The 25,699-nt window shown below is 43.0% G+C and overlaps 1 protein-coding gene across 5 annotated transcripts in view; it reads right to left on the bottom strand.

Annotated features, from left to right (window-relative positions):
- Window positions 1–230: 230 nt before the first annotated feature.
- Window positions 231–25,699, bottom strand: part of MDM1 (Mdm1 nuclear protein) — a 66,552-nt gene continuing 41,083 nt past the window's right edge. For all 5 annotated transcript variants that reach the window (XM_044280461.1, XM_044280457.1, XM_044280460.1 and 2 more), the window contains 5 exons: window positions 19,916–20,061; window positions 19,044–19,156; window positions 13,672–13,909; window positions 12,829–12,888; window positions 231–3,541 (listed from right to left, as the gene is read on the bottom strand). In XM_044280461.1, the coding sequence (XP_044136396.1) occupies window positions 3,432–3,541; window positions 12,829–12,888; window positions 13,672–13,909; window positions 19,044–19,156; window positions 19,916–20,061 (667 nt within the window). In that variant the 3' untranslated portion in view covers window positions 231–3,431. The remainder of the gene's footprint in view (window positions 3,542–12,828; window positions 12,889–13,671; window positions 13,910–19,043; window positions 19,157–19,915; window positions 20,062–25,699) is intronic.

Here is a 25,699-nt window from a genome sequence, read left to right as displayed (position 1 = left end):
TGTAAATAACTCATGAAAGAATAAAGTTACGTTAAAACCAAGCACACCATTGTTTTTATTGTGAAATTCCCAATAAGTTTGATGTGTCACATGACCCTCTTCCTATTGAAAAAACTAAAGTTGGATTCAAAATGGCCGACTTCAAAATGGCCGCCATGGTCACCACCCATCTTGAAAAGTTTCCCCCCTCACATATACTAATGTGCCACAAACAGGAAGTTAATATCACCAACCATTCCCATTTTATTAAAGTGTATCCATATAAATGGCCCACCCTGTAGTATAATACATGAAAATCAAGTCTCAACTGGACTTGAGTAGATATCTTGAAAATGATATCCCCACAAATTTTGAAAGTCTTCCTTGGATCAAGGTGATTGATTACACTGGGTATATAAATGTGTATACATACTATAAAAATATTTCTATCGTTAAAGCCAGCCGACAGATTTTTTTCTCTGACTCTTATAAAATATGCAGTTTGGCAAAGTTGGCTACTGTTTCAATGGGAAAAGGAGAGTAAAGATGTGCTAGTGGTTTATCCCCAACTGGAACAAAGGACAAAACTTGCTGAAAGCCAACATGACCCATCAATTTTGCCAAAGGAATTTGCTAACAGACTTTTGTTCATCATTCATAGATTAGTGATATCAATATCAGATAAAATGGTTAGGGTGGCTGCACATGGCGAAGATAATCTGCATGAAATCTGCATTCAAACTGCACAAAAAATGCACATAAATCCACACTGTTGTAGTTTTGGTGTGTTTTTTGTTGCGAATTCTCATGTGGATTTTCTGCCAACTGTAGGTGACAGGCCTTCCATAGGACAACCACAAATCAAGCTAAGACTGTAGTTCTATTGAACTACAGTCTGACCTGAAATAAATCAGAATGTTGCATATTGTAGTCTCCTGGGGCAGAGGGGACTCTAAAATAAAGGTTAAAAAAGTTTTAAAAAAATATAAAAAAAATATAAGAATTTCTAATATTAAAATAAAAAAATGTAATGATCAGTTATAATATATATTATTTATAATTATCAATAACTATCACCGCTTTTCCAAAAACACCTGAACTATTAAAATATAAAAATATTTATTCTATATGTCGAAAGGGATTACAGGAAAAAACATCAAAATGGCCGAATCGCCATTTTTTTTATCACTTATCCCAAAATATTAAACAAAATGTGATCAAAAAGTCACACACACTCCAAAATAGTATCAATAAAAACTAAAGATCGTCTCACAAAAAATGAGCCCCTACACAGCCCCGAGAAAAACTATAAAAATATGGTATCTTTGCAATCGTACAGACCCAGAGAATGAAGGACACAGGTCAATTTTACCACATAGGGAATGCTGAACAGACAAAACCCATAAAACTGTGGCATTTTTGACCAAATCCACCCTATTAGGAATTTTATTTCTAGCTTTCCACTACATTGTATGTCCCATTAAATGGTGGCAGTAGAAAGTACAACTTGTCCTGCAAAAAACAAGTCCTCATATGGCTATTTGAACAGAAAAATAAAAAAGTTATGGCTCTGATAAAACAGGGAAGAAAAATGATAATGCGAAAACAAAAAACTCCACTATTCAAGGGAGGTCTGTATGGCAGGTCAGTTTCCGAACCTAATAAAAAAAAAAATTGTCAAATCTCATTTACTTTTCTGGTACCGTATTATGCTGCGGTTTCACTGCACAAAATCTGCACAGAAAACTCGCTCGTAATCCACACTGTGTGCAGCCACCCTTAGAGCAAATACAAGCAACTAAACAGAGAACTTTTGCTGTTTTCACTGGCAAGACTAGAGAGATAGACCTGAGCTTTTCTAAAATGCTGCAATGAGTATGGGCTCATTGCCTTGTGTTCGCTCTGGTTGTATCTGGCCTACTACGCCTTGAAGAACTTGTTTAGCTTTGGGGCTTGTTTAGCTCCATTTATATGAAGCAATCATCGTCACCATATGAGATACATCAATCATAATGCGATTGTTCGGTTACATACAGTTTCATTATTGTTGGCAGCATAAAATATAATCAGCCAACAAACTAATATTTGCTTGTTTTTCAGCTGATCAGCAGGAAGGAATGTTCATTTATCTGCTCATTGGTCTGTGTTAATGGGCCTTAAAGGTGCTGTCCCATGAAGAATATACTTTTGTAATTACATTTAATAAAAAATGTAGCACAGCCACTGAGTTATTCAATAAAATGTATCTGTATAGTGCCATCTGCTGTTTGTTTTTATTCTTATGTTTTGACCTGATCACAGAGAAGGCAGCACATGCTCAGTTTCATCCTTCAACTGCCTTCAACTGGGAGAGAGCTAAAGTGGAATGGACACGCCCCCTTAGCTGCAGCAGAAAAGACACTCCCCTGAGCTGCCAGCTTAAAATAAATCTAGCAGAGCAATGATTAGGGAGATCTCTGGATACACGTGAGGTATAGGTCTGGTTCTGGCTTAGAAAGAGGTCGTCATGTACTATATGATGTCTGATTTTAATTTTTTACATTAGTCATGAGATAACCCCTTTAAGACATGGTTATCATAGTTTTCTGGCATGCAAAATGATTAAAAAAAAAATGGTAAATTGTGAAGTCATGTGTTAATTAATAAAGATATGGCTGACGCAGACCCTTTACCCACACAAAAAAATAAGATAATTGTACACCGTGTCTTCATTACAGAGTAATTTAGAAATATTTGGTATTATGTGAATATCTTTTAGGGCTGCTCCGGTTGTTAGAAGGAACCCGTGACACTGTAGGTGCAGCCCTCTTAGAGGGCAGCATGTTATAGAGCAGGAGGCGGTGAGCAGATTGTTATACCGTTTTGTGGGAGAAGATTCAGTGTCACTTGTCTTTTAGCCATTTACATCTCTGCGCTTTCTAGGCTTAGGAGTTATGTGGGTGGTCCTGATTAGTGACTGACAGCTATTTCTGTATGCACACACATCAAGTATGACCGCCCACATTACTCAAAAAAGACTAGAAAAAGCAAAGATTTAATTTAATACAAGTTTTACTGAATCTTTTTCCAGAAAACTATATATCAATCTGCTCAGCTTCTCCTGCTCTATAGCATACTGGCCTTTAATAGGACTGTACCTACAATGTCACAGGGTTCCCGTTAAATCCACTCTGAATAAGAATGTTTTTGGCTGTGCTTTACCACTGTTATGTTTTCACTGCCATAGAACATTTTCTGCATAAAAACTTTAAATGTAGTTTCAGAAGAATCACAAAATCTTGATGGTTACAATTCCAGATCAAGGTTATAAACAAAAAGGAAAAAACATCTTAAAAAAAATAAAATTAAAATAATTTAATATTGAAATGCAAAATAAACATTAGCACACTTCTTTCAAATCTATCACATGATTGCTCTTATAAATAAATGCATTCAGCAGCTGACTTGTGCTGTCACTTTTTTCCCCAGAACGACTGTTTTCTTTTCTGTGCACGCTCTAAAACTTGAGACGCCAGAGAACTCGAAGCTGCTGATCTAGCAGATATTTGCGAAAGTAGGTCATCTTGGGACAAAAAAAACAGACAACTGTTGTTAGAGCCAATTATTTTGGAGTATTAAAAATGTATAACATGGTCACATGTACAGTGCATTTTATGGGTAGTACTATTCAATGGGGCTAATCTACATGCAGCTAACCCATCTTGATAACTGCATAAAATTAAGTGACATATTACTTCTTGATGTGGATTTCAAATCTGCACCGAAAAAAATCTGTGGCTGTACGAATAGCAACACTTTACTTTTTCCTTAATTATGCCCTCCTTTGAAAACAAATCTATAATTAAAGGGTTTATCCAACATTTTAAAATAAGCTCTCTTAGGCCTCATGCACACGACCGTTGTTTGGGTCCGCATCCGAGCCGCCGTTTTGGCGGCTCAGATGCGGACCCATTCACTTCAATGGGGCCGCAAAAGATGCGGATAGCACTCAGTGTGCTGTCCGCATCCGTGGCTCCGTTCTGCGGCCCCACAAAAAAAAATACATGTCCTATTCTTGTCCGCGCTTTATATTGCCAGCGCCCGTTCTGTTCCACAAATTGGGGAAGGCAACTCGGGCGGCTTCCGTTTTTTGTGGATCCGCAGTTTGCGGACCGCAAAAAACAGAATGGTCGTGTGCATGAGGCCTTATATATCTAAAAATGAGTTTCTGTCTGTCTGGACGTTCTTTATGCGCGACCAAACGACTGGACCGATCTTCACCAAATTTGGCACACAGGTACATCCGGTTTCCGAGAAGGTTTTAGACCGTGTCTCAGCTCTCTAGGACGTACCGTTCCTGAGATATTACCAAAAATGAGCCCCCCTCAATACAAGCCTGCAAGTCTTTCTCTTTAAATCCCAACCGCTATAAACACAATTTTACTCCAGGATTCCATAACAACCCAGCAATTTTTCTTTACTCCTTAAAGGGGCGGGCAATGTGGAGGTCACTGTTTTCAAAGGGGCGGGCACAGTGGAGGTCAGTTTTTAACCCCTTAGGGACCCATGACGTACCGGTACGGCATGGATCCCGAGTCCTTAAGGACTTATGACGTACCGGTACGTCATGTATAGTTCCGATCACCACCGTGCGATCGGAACCTGGTGCCTGCCCAAATCATTGACCCCCCCCCGTGTTGGACCTGCGGTTTGCGGCTGTTTATTGTGCGGGCGGCGGTAGTCGGCGGTGCCATCGGGTCCCCATGGGGCTGTGGGGGGGACCTGATGGCATGGAAGGCAGCGCGATGCCTAAGGAAGGCATTGTGCTGCCTTCCGGTGAAGAGCCTGTGAGATCCAGCCCCCTGGAAGCTGTATGAGCAATACACACTGTATTACTCATACAGCCAATGCATTGCAATAAATACAGCCAATGCATTGCAATAAAGAAGTATTGGAATACATTGTAAAGGATTAGACCCCCAAAAGTTCAAGTCCCAAAGTCGGACAAAAAATAAAGTGAATAAAATAGTTGAAAAAATAAAGTTTTCCCCCCCAAAAATTAAAAGTTTGTTTCAAGTATAAAAAAAAAAAAAAAAACGTCATTTTCCCCAAATTAATAAATGGTAAAAAAGTAGGGGGGAAAAAAAGTATACATATTAGGTATCGCCGCGTCCGTATCGACCGGCTCTATAAACATATCACATGACCTAACCCCTCAGATGAACACAGTAAAAAATAAAAAAATAACACTGTGCTAAATAAACCATTTTTTTGTCAACTTACGTCACAAAAAGTACAACAGCAAGCAATCAAAAAGGCGTTTGCCCACCAAAATAGTACCACTCTAACCGTCACCTCATCCCGCAAAAAATGAGCCTCTAGCTGAGACAATCGCCCAAAAAATAAAAAAACTATGGCTCAGAATATGGAGACACTAAAACATCATATTTTTGTTTTAAAAAAGCTGTTATAGTGTAAAACTTACATAAATAAAAAAAAGTATACATATTTGGTATCGCCGCGTTCGTATCGACCGACTATAAAAATATCACATGACCTAACCCCTCAGATGAACGCCGTAAAAAATAAAAACTGTGCTAAATAAACCATTTTTTGTCACCTTACATCACAAAAAGTGTAATAGCAAGCGATCAAAAAGTCACACGCACCCCAAAATAGTGCCAATAAAACCGTCATCTCATCCTGCAAAAATCATACTCTACCCAAGGTAATCGCCCAAAAATTGAAAAAATTATGGCTCTCAGACTATGGAAACACTAAAACATGATTTTTTTTGGCTTCAAAAAAGAAATAATTGTTTAAAACTTACATAAATAAAAAAAAGTATACATATTAGGTATCGCTGCATCCGTGACAACCTGGTCTATAGAAATATCACATGATCTAACCTGTAAGATGAATGTTGTAAATAACAAAAAATAAAAACGGTGCCAAAACAGCTATTTCTTGTTATCTTGCTCACAAAAAGTGTTATATAGAGCAACCAAAAATCATATGTACCCTAAACTAGTACCAACAATACTGCCACCCTATCCCGTAGTTTCTAAAATGGGGCCATTTTTTTTGAGTTTCTACTCTAGGGGTGCATCAGGGGGGCTTCAAATGGAACATGGTGTAAAAAAAAAAAAAAAGACCAGCAAAATCTGCCTTCCAAAAACCGTATGGCATTCCTTTCCTTCTGCACCCTGCCGTGTGCCTGTACAGCTGTTTACGACCACATATGGGGTGTTTCTGTAAACTACAGAATCAGGGTCATAAATATTGAGTTTGGTTTGGCTGTTAACCCTTGCTTTGTAAGTGGTAAAAAATTATTAAAATGGAAAATCTGCCAAAAAAGTGAAATTTTGAAATTGTATCTCTATTTTCCATTAATTCTTGTGGAACACCTAAAGGGTTAACAACGTTTGTAAAATCAGTTTTGAATACCTTGAGGGGTGTAGTTTCTTAGATGGGGTCACTTTTATGGAGTTTCTACTCTAGGGGTGCATCGGGGGGGGCTTCAAATGGGACATGGTGTAAAAAAAAAAACAGTCCAGCAAAATCTGCCTTCCAAAAACCCTATGGCATTCCTTTCCTTCTGCGCCCTGCCGTGTGCCCGTACAGTAGTTTACGACCACTTATGGGGTGTTTCTGTAGACTACAGAATCAGGGCCATAAATATTGAGTTTGGTTTGGCTGTCAACCCTTGCTTTGTAACTGGAAAAAAATTATTAAAATGGAAAATCTAGCGGAAAAGTTTTTTTCCTTACAAAGTCTCAACTCTCATGGAATACCTTGGGATGTCTTCTTTCCAAAATGGAGTCACATGTGGGGTATTTATACTGCCCTGGTATTTTAGGGGCCCTAAAGCGTGAGAAAAAGTCTGGAATATAAATGTCTAAAAAAAAATACGCATTTGGATTCTGTGAGGGGTATGGTGAGTTCATGTGAGATTTTATTTTTTGTCACAAATTAGTGGAATATAAGACTTTGTAAGAAAAAAATAAATTAAAAAAAATAAAAATCAATTTCCGCTAACTTGTGCCAAAAAAAATAAATTCTTCTTTGAACTCGCCATGCCCCTGAAAAGTGATCTTTTTATAGTGCCGCAGCGATTTTACGGTGTTTTTGCAGTGATCAGAAAAAAAAAATTCTGGCCTGATCGGGTGAACACTGCGTTTTTTGTAGAGCCTATAGAACATGTCCTATTCTTGTTCGCAATTGCGGACAAGAAAAGGCATTTTCTATATAGTTCTGGCAATGTGCGGATCCGCAAAATGCGGAAAGCACATTGCCGGTGTCTGTGTTTTGCAGATCCGCGGTGTCCGTGTTTTGCGGGACCGCGGATCCGCTAAATACATACGGACGTCTGAATGGAGCCTTACAGGGGGGTGATCAATGACAGGAGGGTGATCAGGGAGTCTATATGGGGTGATCAGGGGTTAATAAGGGGTTAATAAGTGACGGGGGGGTGTAGTGTAGTGGTGTTTGGTGCTACTTTACAGAGCTGCCTGTGTCCTATGGTGGTCGATCCAAGCAAAAGGGACCACCAGAGGACCAGGTAGCAGGTATATCAGACGCTGTTAACAAAACAGCGTCTGATATACCTTTCAAGGGTTAAAAAAATACTGCGTTAGGCGGTCCGGAGGCTGTTAAAGGGGCGGCCACTGTTAAAGTCACTTTAAAGCGGCGGGCACTGTGAAGGTCTCTATTAAAGGGGTGGGCACTGTGAAGGTCACTGTTAAAGGGGCGGCCACTATGAAGATCACTGTTAAAGGGGTGGTCAATGCTAAAGAGGCGGTCACTGTTAAAGGGGCAGGCACTGTTAAAGGGATGGGAACTCTGAAGGTCATTGTTAAAGGGGCCGGCACTGTAGAGGTCATTGTTAAAGGAGCAGGTACTGTAGAGGTCACTGTTATGGGGGAAACTGTCGATATCTTTTTACGACACACAAACATAAAATGAAATGAAATATACCCGTGCAAAGCCGGGTCCTTCTGCTAGTCTCTTATATATATAAAAATGAGTTTATGTCTGTCTAGACGTTTGTCTGGACGTTCTTTATGCGCGACCAAATCTCTGGACCGATCTTCACCAAATTTGGCACACAGATACATCAGGTGTCCGGGAAGATTTTAGACCGGGTCTCAGCTCTCTAGGACATACTGTTCCTGAGATATTCCCCAAAAATGACCCCCCCCCCAAATACAAGCCTGCAAGTCTTTCTCTTCAAATCCCAACTGCCATAAACACAGTTTTACTCCAGGTTTCCATAACAACCCAGCCATTTTTCTTTACTGCTTAAAGGGGCGGGTACTGTGGAGGTCACTGTTTTTAAAGGGGCGAGCACAGTGAAGGTCAGTTTTTAAAGGGGCGGGCACAGAAGAGGTCACTGTTTTTAAAGGGGGCGGGCACAGTGAAAGTCACAGTTTTGAAAGGGGCGGGCACAGTGGAGGTCAGGGTTATTAAAGGGGCGGGCACACTGGAGGTCACTGTTATTAAATGGACGGGCACTGTGGAGGTCACTGTTATTAAAGGGGCGAGCTCTATGAAGGTCCCTGTTAAAGGGGAGGTCACTGTGAAAGTCTGTTAAAGGGGCTATCACTTTGAAAGTCACTGTTAAAAGGGGGGTCACTGTGAAAGTCACTGTTAAAGGGGCGGTCACTGAAAGTCACTGTTAAAGGGGCGGTGACTGTGATCGTCACTGTTAAAGGGGCGGTCACTGTGATAGTCACTGTTAACACGGCGGTCCCTGTGAAAGTCACTGTTAACCTGTGACGGACATAGAGCGTACCGGTAAGCCCTGATGTACCGGTACTTAAGGACACAGGGCGTACCGGTACGTCCTATGTATTTCCGATCACCGCCGCTCGTCGGGAGGTGATCGGAAACTCAAATCATTGAGTAGGCATCTGGGGACAATGCGCCGGGGGGTCCTGTGACCCCCCGTGTAGGCGATCGCAGGAAACTGCAGGCCAATTCAGACCTGCGGTTTGCTGCGTTTCCGGGTTATTCGGATCTCTGGGGACCTGGTAACCCGGAAAAGGATGGTGATCGGTGGTGTGATAATACAACACCAATCACCATCCTGTGATCCTGAGAGGTGATGTGACATCACCTCTCAGGATCGCTCTCATTGGTCGGCTGGGGGCATTTCAAATTGCATCAGCGCTCCTCTCCTCCTCCCTTTCAGTCCAGGAGCCGAGGAGAGAGGAGCGCTGTGTTGGATCTCCAGCCAGCACCCCCATCTGAAAAAAGATCAGGATCGTCAGCCAGCACCCCCATCTGTGCCCCAGCACCCTCAGCACCACCAGGTATTTAGGGAAAGGCTAGGGACAGGTTAGATTAGGCAGGGATATTTAGGGAAAGTTAGTGGAAGAAAAAAAAACAAAAACTTTACTGATTGCATCACTCTAAATCAGGTGTCTGGGGTCCACAGACCCCCCAGGGGTGCTGCAGCTTTCCCCCTGCCCCTCCCCCCCTCACAACTTTTTGGGCGCATTCAGTTTTTTTTGTGTGCGTACGCTGACTGTGGCCGGCACTCTTAGCGTCCGGCCACTGTTAGCGCATCGCACACCCCACCGCTGATCAACTTCGGATGGTTGATCAGCGATTTAGAATTTTTATTTTTATTTTTCACATTTTTTTGCCCTCTTTTTAGTTAGTCTTTTTTTTTTTTTGTCTGTTAGGTTTAGGGTAAGTTCGCGAACACCCGTGCCCCTACACACACGCACACTGAATAAAGATTTACACACACGCACACACACTCCCCAATGGCCCGCCGGATGTTCTCGGCCGAGGAGGCATACGCCCAGCTTGCCTCCGACTCCGAGAGTCCCAGTGAGGACGAGAATGACCCCACTTTCCTTTTGTCATCCGTGTCCTCCTCATCATCTAGCGATCGTGATGAGCCCCCAAGGCGGAGGAGACGCCGCCAGGCGGAGCAAGGGGGCCACCATGCTAGGGACCCTGTGGCCCACACTAGTACGAGCAGCTCTGGGGCTCGTACTAGTTTTAAGGCCCACCAGTTAAGACCACCGGAGCCCCCTGCCGGTGAACTTGTCTGGTATACCCCAGTGTGTTTTGAGCCCGTGATTCCTGATTTTGTAGGCCAACCAGGAATCCAGATTTCCACAGTGGGCTTCACTGAATATAAATATTTTAGTCTATTTTTCAGTGACCACTTTGTAAATTTAATGGTGGAGCAAACAAACCTGTACGCCCAACAGTTTGTTGCTCAACACCCGGGCTTTTTTTTGGCTAGGCCCGGTGGCTGGACCCCGGTCAGTGCAGCCGAGATGAGGACATTTTGGGGCCTCGTGCTCCACATGGGCCTAGTCAAGAAACCTAGTGTCAGGCATTACTGGAGTGAGGACGTCCTCTACCAGACCCCACTTTACAGTATGGCCATGACACGCTCCCGGTTTGAGGCCATCCGGAAATGCCTGCATTATTAAGATAATGCAGCATGTCCACCCCAAGGTGATCCTGCCTATGACCGCCTGTACAAAATTAGGCCAGTCATCGATCACTTTGGGGCCAAATTTGTACAGGCCTATGTACCTGGAAGGGAGGTCGCGGTTGATGAGTCTCTCATTGCTTTCAAGGGGAGACTCATTTTCCGCCAGTATGTTCCCTCAAAACGGGCGAGGTATGGCGTGAAGCTGTACAAACTTTGTGAGAGTACCTCAGGGTACACTTACAAGTTTTGTGTGTACGAGGGGCGAGATTCCCGTATTCAACCCCCAGAATGTTACCCCACTCTGGGTGTTAGTGGGAAACTTGTGTGGGACCTTACGCACCCACTGCTAGATAAGGGTTACCACCTGTACGTGGATAACTTTTATACTAGTATCCCCTTGTTCCGGTCCCTCGCCGCCAGATCCACGTCCGCTTGTGGGACCGTGCGGAAAAATCAACGCGGCCTCCCTACCTACCCCCTCCAGGTACCTATCCCCAGGGGTGCGACCAGTGCCCTTAACAGTGGAAACCTGTTGCTGGTCAGATATAAGGACAAAAGGGATGTCCTTGTACTGTCCACAATTCATGATAACGGCATCACCCCTGTCCCTGTGCGAGGTACCGCGGCAACGGTCCTCAAGCCCGATTGTATCGTCGACTACAATGAGTATATGGGAGGAGTTGATCTCTCTGATCAAGTGCTCAAGCCATATAACGCCATGCGCAAAACCCGGGCATGGTACAACTCTTTTGTGCTGTCCCAGAGTGCTGGCAACACAGGGACATTCCTTCAGTTCTATGAGGCAGTCCTCAAGGCCCTGATCTTTTCGGACCGGGAAAGAGCAGGCCGGAGTACCTCGGGAACTGGAGGCGCCCGGATCGTCCCTGGCCAACACTTTCCAGGTGTAGGCCCCCGTACTGGAAAGAAGGGACGGACCCAAAAAAAGTGCAGAGTGTGTCACAGGAGGGGGATACGGAAGGACAAGTCTGAGAACCGAAGTTTTTTTTATCAAATTGTGAGTGGCTAAATTGAGATATAAATTTAGTACTCCCTGGAATAGTGGTACTCCCTGAAGCAACCAATAATGCAGAGGCCCGGATGATCGGGGCACGTTTCACACTGAGTAGTGGTGTCCTTCCGTATCCCCCTCCTGTGACACACTCTGCAGCTTTTTTGGGTCCGTCCCTTCTTTCCAGTATGGGGAACTACACCTGGAAAGTGTTGGCCAGGGAAGATCCGGGCGCCTCCAGTTCCCGAGGTACTCCGGCCTGCTCTCTCTCGGTCAGAAAAGATCAGGTCCTTGAGGACTGCCTCATAGAACTGAAGGAATGTCCCTGTGATGCCAGCGCTCTGGGAGAGCACAAAAGAGTTGTACAAGGCAACCTGTACCAAGTAGACCGCAACTTTTTTGTACCATGCCTGGGTTTTGCGCATGGCATTATATGGCTTAAGGACTTGAAAAGGAGGAAGAGAGGAGCGCTGCACTAATTTGAACTGCCTGGCCCTGCACCCGACCAATCAGAGCTGATCCTGAGAGGTGATGTCCCCAGAGACCCGAATAACCCAGAAACGCAGAAAACCGCAGGTTTGAATTGACCTGCGGTTTGCTGTGATCGCCGACGGGGGTATCACAGGATTCCCCGGCGCATAGACCCAAGGTGCCTGCTCAATGATTTGAGCAGGCACCGGGTTCCGATCACAGCTTGCCGTGCGGCGGTGATCGGAAATACACATGACGTACCCGTACGTCATGTGTCCTTAAGTACCGGGACAACATGCCGTACCGGTACGTCATGTGTTCGGAACAGGTTAAACATATTATTTTTTTTAATTGTTGGTGGGTTTTTTTCTTTTCATTTTTCCATGTCTCCTGCATATAAAAATGAATATAATCCTGCAATTTTCACACTGGCCACGGGGTCTAATAATAGGTTATGATTTCCTTCTCTGTACAGGTAACTTTTTAGTCGCTATGATTTTTATCCCCACAAGAATTACAATGACAAGTAACACCTCCATAAAGATAAAACGGGATCCACCATTCACAACAGGTAATAACACAGTTTATCAGCTCCCCCCTAACCTCTGCACAGGCCACAGAGCATGCCTAGAAAACTCTCCCATAGAAGTCAGCGGGCTCAGCTCTTGTCCATTGTGTCTATGGCCCATGTAGCTGCTCTCAAGACAGGAAGTCTTAACATGTTTTAGGCCTAGTGGCGGTTTTGAAAATTGCAGGATTATAAACATTTTTTAATATAGTGACACTGAAAAATAAATAAAAACTCAACAATTCATAAAAAAAAACATAAAATTGTGATTTAAGCAATAGATCATTTTCTGAAGACACATTTCCTTTAAGCTAAAAGTAAAAATAAGAGAATAACTACATGTTTTATCACACACCATACCTTCAATGCTATTGTCTCCATTAAGTGCTGCATTGTAAAAACTGTAACCGTTAAAGTTTCCTGAAAAGAAAGGAGAATCACAGCAGTTTTACAAGAAAACCACACATCAAATGCTAATATAAAATTAAAATTTGATTTCATTTTAAGCGTATTCGTTGAAGAAGGGATTAATGCATGTGAGTACACTGGAATCTACAGAGATGGAATTAAAACAAACTTTACTATATCCTGTGTGGAAATAGATGGAAAGCTTGGTTAGATATTTCTTATCTGTTTTAGGTAATGGTTCCCACAGTGGGGTAACTTTCAGTGGAGGCAGACAATGTCACTGCTATGTGGCCCAGGGGGTAAAAGGGCCAGACACTGAACTCCTTTCCCAAAAAGAAAACATTGCATTTTCATGCAACCACCACTACCGATTATATCCATTCCAGTAAATGTAACTGCAAAAAATTCCTATGCACTGAGCTCCCCCTAGTGGTGGCTGCAGGCAGTCAGCTTTGTAATAGAATAAAAGCAGATTTATCAATGCATTTTTGCCAGTTGCCTGGTGTAAATACATTGAGAAATATGGGCTCAGAATGAGTGCCATATTTATGAAGCACCTACACCACTTTTTCTGACATAGAAGTCAAATAAGGTGGGTGAGGTGAAGGGCGATTTTTTTTATTAAAATTTCTTCCACTTAATAAAAAAACTAAATCGTCAGAAATCTGGGGCCCTGGGAGTGATAGTCTCATACGTACTGGGAAACTGGGCAGTGGGGCCCATACTAAGTTTTGCTATGGTGCCGTGAGATCTGTGTACACCCCTGGTTGCCAATTATGATTTCTTTAGCCTTACCATTATGCTGAAATTCAGGGTCTCGCAATGATCCATGGATTCGACATGATGGATTCCAATGCTGAGATGTTAGCACAAAAGGTTTCTCCACTGGATTGTTGACTGGATATGTTATAGCTGCTGGAGAAGTTTTACTGGAAATATGTGGACTTGGCCATGGATCCTCTCTCAGTGGCAATGGATCAACAGTCATCAGACCAGCAACAGGAGGGGATTTTACAGGCTGGTCCACCTCATCCTGGAACATAAAGTAGTAATTAACTTAGCAATCTATTACATATTCCCATACATCTTAACATGCACTTACTACAGACGCTCGAGAGGTGCTATAGTGGTACAACAAGTGAGTATATTGTACATGTTTCACTGATACAATAACTAAACCTGAAAAGAAGCAGTCAGAAAGTACTAGATAGCACATTCATGTTACCATTGTCATATTGCTGAGTTATTGTAAATCAGTTAGCTGGTGACAGTAATACACTACGTGCAGAATTATTAGGCAAATGAGTATTTTGACCACATCATCCTCTTTATGCATGTTGTCTTACTCCAAGCTGTATAGGCTCGAAAGCCTACTACTAATTAAGCATATTAGGTGATGTGCATCTCTGTAATGAGAAGGGGTGTGGTCTAATGACATCAACACCCTATATCAGGTGTGCATAATTATTAGGCAACTACCTTTCCTTTGGCAAAATGGGTCAAAAGAAGGACTTGACAGGCTCAGAAAAGTCAAAAATAGTGAGATATCTTGCAGAGGGATGCAGCACTCTTAAAATTGCAAAGCTTCTGAAGCGTGATCATCGAACAATCAAGCGTTTCATTCAAAATAGTCAACAGGGTCGCAAGAAGCGTGTGGAAAAACCAAGGCGCAAAATAACTGCCTATGAACTGAGAAAAGTCAAGCGTGCAGCTGCCAAGATGCCACTTGCCACCAGTTTGGCCATATTTCAGAGCTGCAACATCACTGGAGTGCCCAAAAGCACAAGGTGTGCAATACTCAGAGACATGGCCAAGGTAAGAAAGGCTGAAAGACGACCACCACTGAACAAGACACACAAGCTGAAACGTCAAGACTGGGCCAAGAAATATCTCAAGACTGATTTTTCTAAGGTTTTATGGACTGATGAAATGAGAGTGAGTCTTGATGGGCCAGATGGCTGGATTGGTAAAGGGCAGAGAGCTCCAGTCCGACTCAAACGCCAGCAAGGTGGAGGTGGAGTACTGGTTTGGGCTGGTATCATCAAAGATGAGCTTGTGGGGCCTTTTTGGGTTGAGGATAGAGTCAAGCTCAACTCCCAGTCCTACTGCCAGTTTCTGGAAGACACCTTCTTCAAGCAGTGGTACAGGAAGAAGTCTGCAAGGTAAGAAAAACATGATTTTCATGCAGGACAATGCTCCATCACACGTGTCCAAGTACTCCACAACGTGGCTGGCAAGAAAGGGTATAAAAGAAGAAAATCTAATGACATGGCCTCCTTGTTCACCTGATCTGAACCCCATTGAGAACCTGTGGTCCATCATCAAATGTGAGATTTACAAGGAGGGAAAACAGTCCACCTCTCTGAACAGTGTCTGGGAGAGGCTGTGGTTGCTGCTGCACGCAATGTTGATGGTGAACAGATCAAAACACTGACAGAATCCATGGATGGCAGGCTTTTGAGTGTCCTTGCAAAGAAAGGTGGCTATATTGGTCACTGATTTGTTTTTGTTTTGTTTTTGAATGTCAGAAATGTATATTTGTGAATGTTGAGATGTTATATTGGTTTCACTGGTAAAAATAAAAAATTAAAATGGGTATATATTTGTTTTTTGCTAAGTTGCCTAATAATTATGTACAGTAATAGTCACCTGCACACACAGATATCCCCCTAAAATAGCTAAAACTAAAAACAAACTAAAAACTACTTCCAAAAATATTCAGCTTTGATATTAATGAGTTTTTTGGGTTCATTGAGAACATGGTTGTTGTTCAATAATAAAATTAATCCTCAAAAATACAACTTGCCTAATAATTCTGCACTCCCTGTATGAACACAGAGGAACCTTACTGTAGGTGAGTCACAATGACTTCTGGTAAGGCCTGATACCTACCTGTAAATTTAAAACCTATAATTTTATTGCAGCTGAAGGCCCCTTTACTCTCGCTGATGATGGGCAATAATCAGGAAGGAGTGTTCCTAGGAACGTTCATTCCCAATAAATCCCTTGTGTAAAGGTGCTGCCCATCACCTGATGAACAAGAAAATGCTTTTTCGCTGGGTGAAAGCATTGCTGATGCAGACAAAATCAAAAATAATTTCCCTGTGTAATCGGGGATCTGCTGCCCAGAACCAATGACTCTCTATGGGGATAGGCAGTCATAGCAGTATGTAAATGAGACTCTCACCTCCGCTCATGATCAGGCAATTATAGGGGACAAACTGTTTGCTCCTGATAATTCCCTGTACAGTTAGACACAAGCATTTGTTTACTTTGGCTGGTATCTTCCATTCCATTAGGACTCCTGTATTACAGATTTTTGAGGTCCTAACAATCAAATATTAATCACAATGTGCACACCTGATTTCCTTTTTTTTAAATCCATGCCTGTGGAACATGTGGAAAAGTCGATACTCACCACTTCACTGGTCTTCCGATCCCCATCTGTAAAGTTTCTGATGGACAGGGACATGTGTGCCACTGCAGCCAGTAATTGGTCTCTGCTAGGGATAAGCAAATCGCTTCGGATAATACATCCGAAGTCGATTTGCATAAAACTTTGTTCTAATACTGAAAGTTTAGGAACGGGAACCGCGCTATATATTAGCAGTTAAATGAAAGTGGTTGGAAAAAAGAACCATAAATATACTCAGCCGAGCTTCTACTCAGCTGCCGGCAGTGTCAATCACAGGTCCGTACTTCACATAGAGTGAGCCTGCTATCCACCTCCAGCCAGCCGTTTGATCTCCCCAAACGGCTGGCTGGAGGTGGATAGCAGGCTCACTCTATGTGAAGTACGGACCTGTGATTGACACTGCCGGCAGCTGAGTAGAAGCTCGGCTGAGTATATTTATGGTTCTTTTTTCCAACCACTTTCATTTAACTGCTAATATATAGCGCGGTTCCCGTTCCTAAACTTTCATTTTACATTGAGGAGATTGAACCTACTCCATTAAGGGCACCGCTGCTTGATCCTGTTTATTCACACCAAACATCACTTGTTATACTATTTGTTCTAATACTGTACAGAGCAGGAGCTCCGTACAGTATTAGAATGTATTGGCTCAGGTGAGCCGAAGTTATTGCTGCAAGACTTTGTGCTCCTGCTCCGTACAGTATTAGAACAAAGTTTTATGCAAATCGAATCGATTCGCTCATCCCTAGTCTTGGCAATGACGAGTCCCCAAGCGGCACATGACGCAGCAGTGACATATCACCGCTGAGACTAGTCATAAACTGTAGCAGCACACGTGACCCTGTCCATCCCAGAAGCAGCTGGAATGGATAGGTGCAGTGAAGGAAAGTATGGATTTTTCCACAGGTTCTGCAGGCAGAGGAGAAAAAAAAAAAAAAGCTGGAAAGCCCGTTTGATGCAATTGTATATAAGCATTGAAGTAGTGCTCCCATCCTATGGACATGCCATAAATGTACAGATTAGAATAGCCCGTTAAAGCCCAAAAATCACCTACCGCTTTTGTGCCCATATTATCCAATTCATGCATCTTGCACTAAATCATTATTAAAACAAAATTTTAATTTTTAGTAAAATAAAATGTATTTGCTAGTGGAGGATAGACCCCACTAGCAAATAAAATGGTAAACAAGTGAATTTGATTCATTGACAACTACCGATTTTCTACTCATACTTTCTACTAATACATTCTGCATCTTCTATAAAAAAAAAAATATAAAAAAAAACTGTTATGCAAAACTACCTATGAACTGTAACCCAAAGGAAATCAGTTAACTAACTTTCCAGGAACAGAAGCTGCATTTGTCTGCCTATTGTCAGAGTCACTGTAGAACGTTATATGTTATTGGTTACACTTTTACAATACTTTTCAACAGTTTGACCATTTTCATACTATAGCTCCCCTTAAATTTCATGGGGGTTGTCGGTCTGTGAAAACTGACAAAATAGGACATGTCCTATTTTTTATGGTCATTATTAAGTGGCCATCAAAAAATACTACTGTGTGAATACGCCGTGGAAACACGCAGACCGGCCATCCAGCTTGACAAAGGGCACCGAATGGGCCCGAAACGTTGCACATAGCAATAAATGTCTTAAGAATATATTGGGAATATACCACTGGTAAATAAAGGTTGAATATAAAGCTACATTGGTGTGCTGTCTCTGAAAACTTATTTAAAACTACTGTGTGAATAATCCTATAAACTGCCATTGTTCTTAAAACGGACGTATGATGGCCATTAACAAAACGTCCCTCACATGTCCGTTTTTCACTGTTGTGTGAAGGTTGCCTGAATTAAATCATTTAGCTTATCTCCACCAGTGCTTAGACTTCTTTAAAGGGGTTGTCCAAGTTATATTTATTGATGACCTATCCTCAGGATAGGTCATCAATATCAGATCGGCGGGTTGGTATAGGAGCGATCCGTCCCATTGAAATGAATGGGACAGTTAGGTGTAATTACACCTGCTTACCGCTGCAGATGCAACGGCTAGAAGGTAAACAGTGAAGAGGAGGCAGCGCTGGCACGGCAAGTGCCTTCTCTTAGAACAGCTGATTTGCAGGGGAGCCGGGTGTCGGACCCCCGCCGATCTGATATTGATGACCTATCCTGAGAATAGGTCATCAATAAATATAACTTGGACAACCCCTTTAACTGCTTTGAGAATGCACGATTGCATGCAATTTGGTTCTAATTAGTTAATGCTGCTGCAGCTTTAATGGCCGCATGTGGACTCGGCCAAAAAGCGGCTGCATCCCAAGCGTAGCAAGGCAGCACCATGTTGCTGTGCCCTAAGTATAAGGAACAGTATTTACCTCAGCTCTTTATTGCATCCACTCCTGGTTTTAGCACAAAAACTGCATCAAAAGCCTAAATGTGTAAACCCAGCCTTAATATTATGGCTGATTGCTGAATATAATCGCGAAATTACTACAATATCAGGGAAAATGACTCATAAATTCCAAGTCACTGTCTAAGCCTTAATATTCTTGAAAAGTTTATACATCATTAGCTTTCCATCACTGCCAAAATACTGTGTCCTCCCAGTGCATGACAAAAATGTTCTTTTCCAAAGCTGACCCCAATTACATACATTTCTCAGTCATATTCAAAATAAAAACTGATATTGCAATTAAAAAATGTTATATTTCATTATGAGAAGTTACATTTTATTTAAAAATATTGCTCACCTTTTTGGATTTTCCTTGATGCAAACCGTTGGAGAGTGTTTTTTGGGGGGATTTGATATGTTTGAGTTCTGAATTGTCCTGATGTTTACTTGGGGATACTAAAAGAGCTCCACCTAAAAAAAAAACAATAATAATTCATACAATAGAATGTACCTTTGCATAAATTAAGCTTGGTTAATATGGTAATATGCACTGAAGTATGCATGTTTTCTCACAAACTGCCCCTTGAGGAGCATTACCATGAAATAGAAGAGGGTAATGTGTGACCTTCATGCATAGGCATCATGTACTTCTCTCTGGCTCAGATGTACAATGGTTAGATCAATGGTCAACGGCAATGTCGCCCGTAGTATATGAATTAGGGATCATGCACACGACTGTATGCCCTCCGAGACATGCGGTCCATGAGCAGGCCACATGTCCCGGAGCGGCATACATCGTGCGCACGGGAGCGCACAGCATCATAGGTTACTCTGATACTGTGCGCATTGGTCTATTGTCCTGCACTCATATGATCATATGAGTGCAGGACAATAGCCCTGCAGGCGGCCCGATGCGCACAGTAGCATAGTAACCTATGATGCTGTGCGCTCCTGTGTGCACGATTAGACGGTATGTCTCGGAGGGCATACAGTCGTGTGCATGAGCCCTTAGTCAGAGGTCCTTGATTTAACTAATTGCCATGAAATATTACATCACGTCAATACATAAGTATACAAAATGAATTATAAGGTCACCGGGCCTTTAATAAGGCCTTGCCTCATCTGCACAGTCTATGACTAGAATAGTTTCACTCCAATATCTACAATTCTCAGGAATAAAAAGGTATATTGACAATGGATGTTATTTTTCTGTCTGGAGTCAGACGTTACCTGCGGTTGGAGTAGTTCGGTCATGATGAGTCCTCTGTGCTAGCCCATAGGTTTTTAATTTTGGAGTAGGAAGTCTTCCTTCAACCACTGACACTGAGGAAATGTCAGACTCATCTTCAGAAGGATTATATTTTGCATTGAATGTTCTATAAAAATATACTTTAATGTTACATATACACATAACTATATGTTAACCAATCACTGATCCTCTGAAATCATACGGATTAGGGCTCGTTCACACGAACGTGCCTTTTTTTGCGGTCCGCAAATTGCGAATCCGCAGAACACAGATGGCGCCCGTGTGTCTTCTGCAATTTGTGGAACGGAACAGGAGGCCTATTATAGAAATGCCGTTTCTTGTCCGCATCTTTTGTGGACCCATTGAAATGAATGGTTCCGTATACGGACCGTATGCAGAACACAGAAAACGGCCCGTATATGGAACGCAAAATACGTTTGTGTAAACGAGACCTTAGGAACCCTTTTTTACGTCTGTTCAATTGGAGCACCAATACTGTACTTTAAGACTATGGAGACCGCCCATTTATCATTTTGTGCTTCTAAACTGTGCATCTATCATTAAGATTCTTTAAAGGGGTTGTCTCACTTCAACAAATGGCATTTATTATGTAGAGAAAGGTAATACAAGGCACTTACTAATGTATTGTGATTGTCTATATTGTTTCCTTTGCTGGCTGGATTCATTCTTCCATCACATTATACACTGCTTGTATCCATGGTTACAGACCACCCTGCAATCTATCCATGGTGGCCATGCTTGTACACTATATCAAAAACCACCAGCCTAAGTGCGCTCTCATGGTCCTGGCCACCAGAGATGCCAGCGGTTTTTCCTATAGTGTACAAGCACTGCCACCACTGATGGACTGCAAGGTGGTCGGAACCCCTTGATACGTGCTTTGCATAATGAAGGAAAAATAAATTAAGTTCTGTAAAGGGGGCAATATGGACAATCCCAATATATTAGTAAGTGCCTTGTGTTAACTTTCTCTACATTATAAATGTGACTTGCTGAAGTGAGACAACCCCTTTAAACTCCATTTGCATCAAAATTATTCTGTCATAACAAAGTTTCTGCATTTGCAGCCATAATCAATACTCCAGAGATAACTTTAAGCATATTCCTTAACTCACGACCCACAATCATACGATTGCATCCAGCATTCCAGGCCGCATCACTTTCCGGGATGAGAACAGAATTTTCTAGCTCTCATTGCTCTTTCTGCTCAAGGCCAGAGCTAGAAAGAAGCAAAAGACAACCCACATATATTCCCCTTCAGGTGAGGACTGGACATATACCCTACGGGGTAAGTATAACCTGAGGGGCCCGGGCATTAGGGAGGTCATTATAGGGCTTGGATAACCCCTTGAACCCTCTCAATACTTTTTGGGGGATATAAAATGTGGCTTTATAAATATGCAATGTGTCTGAAACCATATTTTCTAATGAATTTACGTCAGAAAACATGGATAAGGCTACTTTCACACTAGCGTTGTTTAAATCCGGCGTTCAATTCCGACACCGGAACTGCCCGCCGGATCTGGAAAAAACGTGTGAAAACGGATTACATTTGAATCCTGATCAGGATTTTGATCACAATGAAAAAATGCATTGGAAAAAACGGATCCGCTATTTATGGACTTGAACTTTTTTTTCAAATTTTTCGGCTTGAACATGCAAAAGCCGGATCCGGTTTGACTGAACACACGGCGCCGAATCCGGCGTTAATGCAAGTCAATGGGAAAAAAAACAGATCCGGCGTTCAGTCAAAGTGTTCAGGATTTTTGGCCGGAAATAATAATATAGCATGCTACGGTTTTCTGAAAAGCCTGATTAGTCAAAAAGACTGAACTGAAGACATCCTGATGTATCCTGAACGGATTACTCTCCACTCAGAATGCATGGGGATATAACTGATCAGTTCTTTTTTTTCGGATTTGAGCCCCTAGGACGGAACTCAGCGCCAGAAAAGAAAAATGCTAGTGTGAAAGTACCCTTAATCTGCTCGATTAATTTTAGGAAGAAATATTGTGCCTCAAACAAGCACAGCTTACCTAATAAATATACTTGATATTTTATTACATACGCTCTACGGAGCTGTTTGCTGAATTGCCTTTATGTGTTTCCTATAAATGTATTACCTGTGAATTTTTACAATGTCTCATATGTATAGTGCCATGTAAGAAGGCAAAGTTTAACTTTGGGTCCTAAATCAGCTTAGATCATTCAGGAAAGGATACTGTGGGACTGGTTACCAAGCCATCACCCGAGCTCTCTGGCACATTTCGCTGTGAATGGCATTCTGCAGCTTGCCAGGCATTGTGATACCTGTAAGCTGCAGAAACCAAACTGGGCACCATTTTGAATAAAACCCTATTGCAAAAATGCTTTTCAACCAAAAATGAATGCCCCGAATCCTTTAAAATACCTATAAAGTTAGGTGTGTTAAGAAGATATTAGTTACATTGATGTCTCTGTGTAGCAGAATGTGAAAAGGAAGCGGGCTGTAAGATACTTTCTCTACAAATTAATCAGCAAATGGCTAAAGAAAAAAAGAAGTAAGAAACTCTCATTCATCTTAACAGCATCCCTAACATTTAGAGACCTAGAAACAAAGAAAAAGAATCTCTACTGTATGACATTTTATGACATAAGAGCAGAGTTTTGTGGTTGGTCGAGCTGTTCCTCTACGTATCATGGAGAATAGTGAGCTCACTTCTTCTTGCCCAACCAAAGAAACCTGGAACTCAGAAAAAAAAACTCCAGATTCCTTATGACACTAGAGTGGCATTTGTGGCTAGAAGAGCTGTTCCGCTACGTGCTACGGTGAATGCTGAGCTCACAACTTCCTGCTGAGTCACTTCTCCTCCAAGAAGACCGTGATACAAGCTGTGCATAGTAACACTGATGCTGGCAAATGAAAGGTTACCACTAAGGTGATTGATGGAAATTGTGAGAGAAACGAAAAATGCCGTTTGGTTTTATGCAGCTTTGTCCCAGTATAGGAAAATCAATTACTTCATTCCACCTCAGATATAGACGGGTATAGCTTAGGCTACTTTCACACTTGCGTTCAGAGCGGATCCGTCTGAGACGGATCCGCTCATATAATGCAGACGGTGGCTCCGTTCAGAACGGATCCGTCTGCATTATATTGTTAAAAAATTTCTAAGTGTCAAAGTAGCCTCAGACGGATCCGTCCAGACTTTACATTGAAAGTCAATGGGGGACGGATCCGTTTGAAGATTGAGCCATAGTGTGTCATATTCAAACGGATCCGTCCGCATTGACTTACATTGTAAGTCTGGACGGATCCGTTTGCCTCCGCACGGCCAGGCGGACGCCCGAACGCTGCAAGCTGCGTTCAGGTGTCCGCCTGCTGAGCGGAGCGGAGGCTGAACGCTGCCAGACTGATGCAGTCTGAGCGGATCCGCGTCCACTCAGAATGCATTAGGGTTGGACTGATCCGTTCGGGGCCGCTTGTGAGCCCCTTCAAACGGAGCTCACAAGCGGACACCCGAACGCTAGTGTGAAAGTAGCCTAAGCCATAATGCAGGGAATTTTACAAAACGCACAGACCACGTTTGAAATATATTGTTTAATAATTAAAAATAATTAGTCGTCCTAGGTTACTGGCTTCAAAACCTCCGTATTACCAAATGTCTGCTTCTCATAGACCTGCTTTAGGTCAGATTAAAGTGCCATAGTACCCAGTTTCTGTAAACTTAAAGGGAACCTGTCACCCAAAAATCGCCTATTAAGCTGTTTACAGTACCTTATAGTGCTGTATAGTCGTTTCCTGATGCACTTTTTGTTAGTTTTGCAGCATGTATGCTCAGTCAGAAATCGATGTTATATTCAGCTGCTGCCCCGTGCTTCAAGTCAGGCTTGAAGTCACGGGGGCAGCGGCCTCGGCATCTTACATGGCCCTCTCCCCGCCCCCTGCCTCTGTGACTGACAGCCGAAATCCGATTCCGGGACCGCGCTCAACGGCCGCATGCGCAGTAAAGGGCGGCAGGAGCGCGGTCCCGGCTGCCGCGCGTACTACGCGCCGTTATACTTTCGCCGCACTGCGCATGCGCCCGACATCCTGTATCAAACGCGCCCGCGCCCGGCATCTGGGCGCGGGCGCGTTTGATACAGGATGTCGGGCGCATGCGCAGTGCGGCGAAAGTAAGACGGCGCGTAGTACGCGCGGCAGCCGGGACCGCGCTCCTGCCGCCCTTTACTGCGCATGCGGCCGTTGAGCGCGGTCCCGGAATCGGATTTCGGCTGTCAGTCACAGAGGCAGGGGGCGGGGAGAGGGCCATGTAAGACGCCGAGGCCGCTGCCCCCGTGACTTCAAGCCTGACTTGAAGCACGGGGCAGCAGCTGAATATAACATCGATTTCTGACTGAGCATACATGCTGCAAAACTAACAAAAAGTGCATCAGGAAACGACTATACAGCACTATAAGGTACTGTAAACAGCTTAATAGGCGATTTTTGGGTGACAGGTTCCCTTTAACTTACATCGTGCAAACAGACGCTTTGTTTGGTACCACACAACATTTGTGGATAGGTGAATGATCACCACAGACACAGGGAAAATCTCCACACGTATGTGTCGAATGTGCTCAAAGACTTTAATAGCCAAATAAATGAAAAGAGAGTTTATTTGGCATATGTTCTTACAAACTCAACTGCATTTACTCTGATTTTGAATTCACCAGTATACATTTTTAAAGGGAACCTGTCACCGGGATTTTGTGTATAGAGCTGAGGACATGGGCTGCTAGATGGCCGCTAGCACATCCACAATACCCAGTCCCCATAGCTCTGTGTGCTTTTATTGTGTAAAAAAAAAACTATTTGATACATATGCAAATTAACCTGAGATGAGTCCTGTATGTGAGATGAGTCGGGGACAGGACTCATCTCAGGTTAATTTGCATATGTATCAAATCGGTATTTTTACACAATAAAAGCACACAGAGCTATGGGGACTGGGTATTGCAGATGTGCTAGCGGCCATCTAGCAACCCATGTCCTCAGCTCTATACCCAAAATCCCAGTGACAGGTTCCCTTTAAAGAGCCTCTGTTAGCATTATTAAATGTATTAAACCAAGCATATTGCCTGGTAGGGTTAATCATCCTAAGTAGAATGATGCCCTTCTTTTGTATCTAGGCTTATTAGCTGCAAAGATATATGACTATGACTATATATGCTAATGATCTACTTGGAGCACCAGTGGGCTGGCAATAGTGCTGTGAGCACTGCAAGCCCAATGCATGTGTGCTCTCCTTTACTCCCCCCCCCCCCCCTTTGATTGACTTGTCTATCCTTGTGTTCTTGCACCTTCATTGAGTCAGCCCAGTGACTCGCCGGTTGCACAGTGGATTAGATGCTGTTTCCCGAGCTGAAAAGCAGCAGCAGAAGCTTTGTGTAAGCGCCGAATCAGCTCAGTGGCTCAGCGCCTGAGCAGTGTATCTAATGAGTGCTGCTTTTCGAGCTCACTCAATCCACTGGGCAAACACTGAATCGGTACTTGCCCAATAGATCTATTGCGGCTTCTCAAGCTGGGAAAGCAACATCTGATCCACTGCACCAAGCCTCTCGGCCAACCTGATGCAGGTGCGCGAATACAGGGCTAGATTAGAAGTCTAGCCCTATTGATCAAAGGGGAGGGGGGAGTGAACAGAGCAAAGGGACACTGCACTTGCAATTCTCCAAGCGCTACGGCCAGCCCCTTGGTGCTCCAAATAGGTCATGAGGATAAA

The sequence above is a fragment of the Bufo gargarizans genome, chromosome 2 (assembly GCF_014858855.1).
Source record: "Bufo gargarizans isolate SCDJY-AF-19 chromosome 2, ASM1485885v1, whole genome shotgun sequence".
Lineage (NCBI taxonomy): Eukaryota > Metazoa > Chordata > Amphibia > Anura > Bufonidae > Bufo > Bufo gargarizans.
Note: the sequence above shows the minus strand (reverse complement) of the source record. Positions and strands in the feature narration are given on the sequence as shown.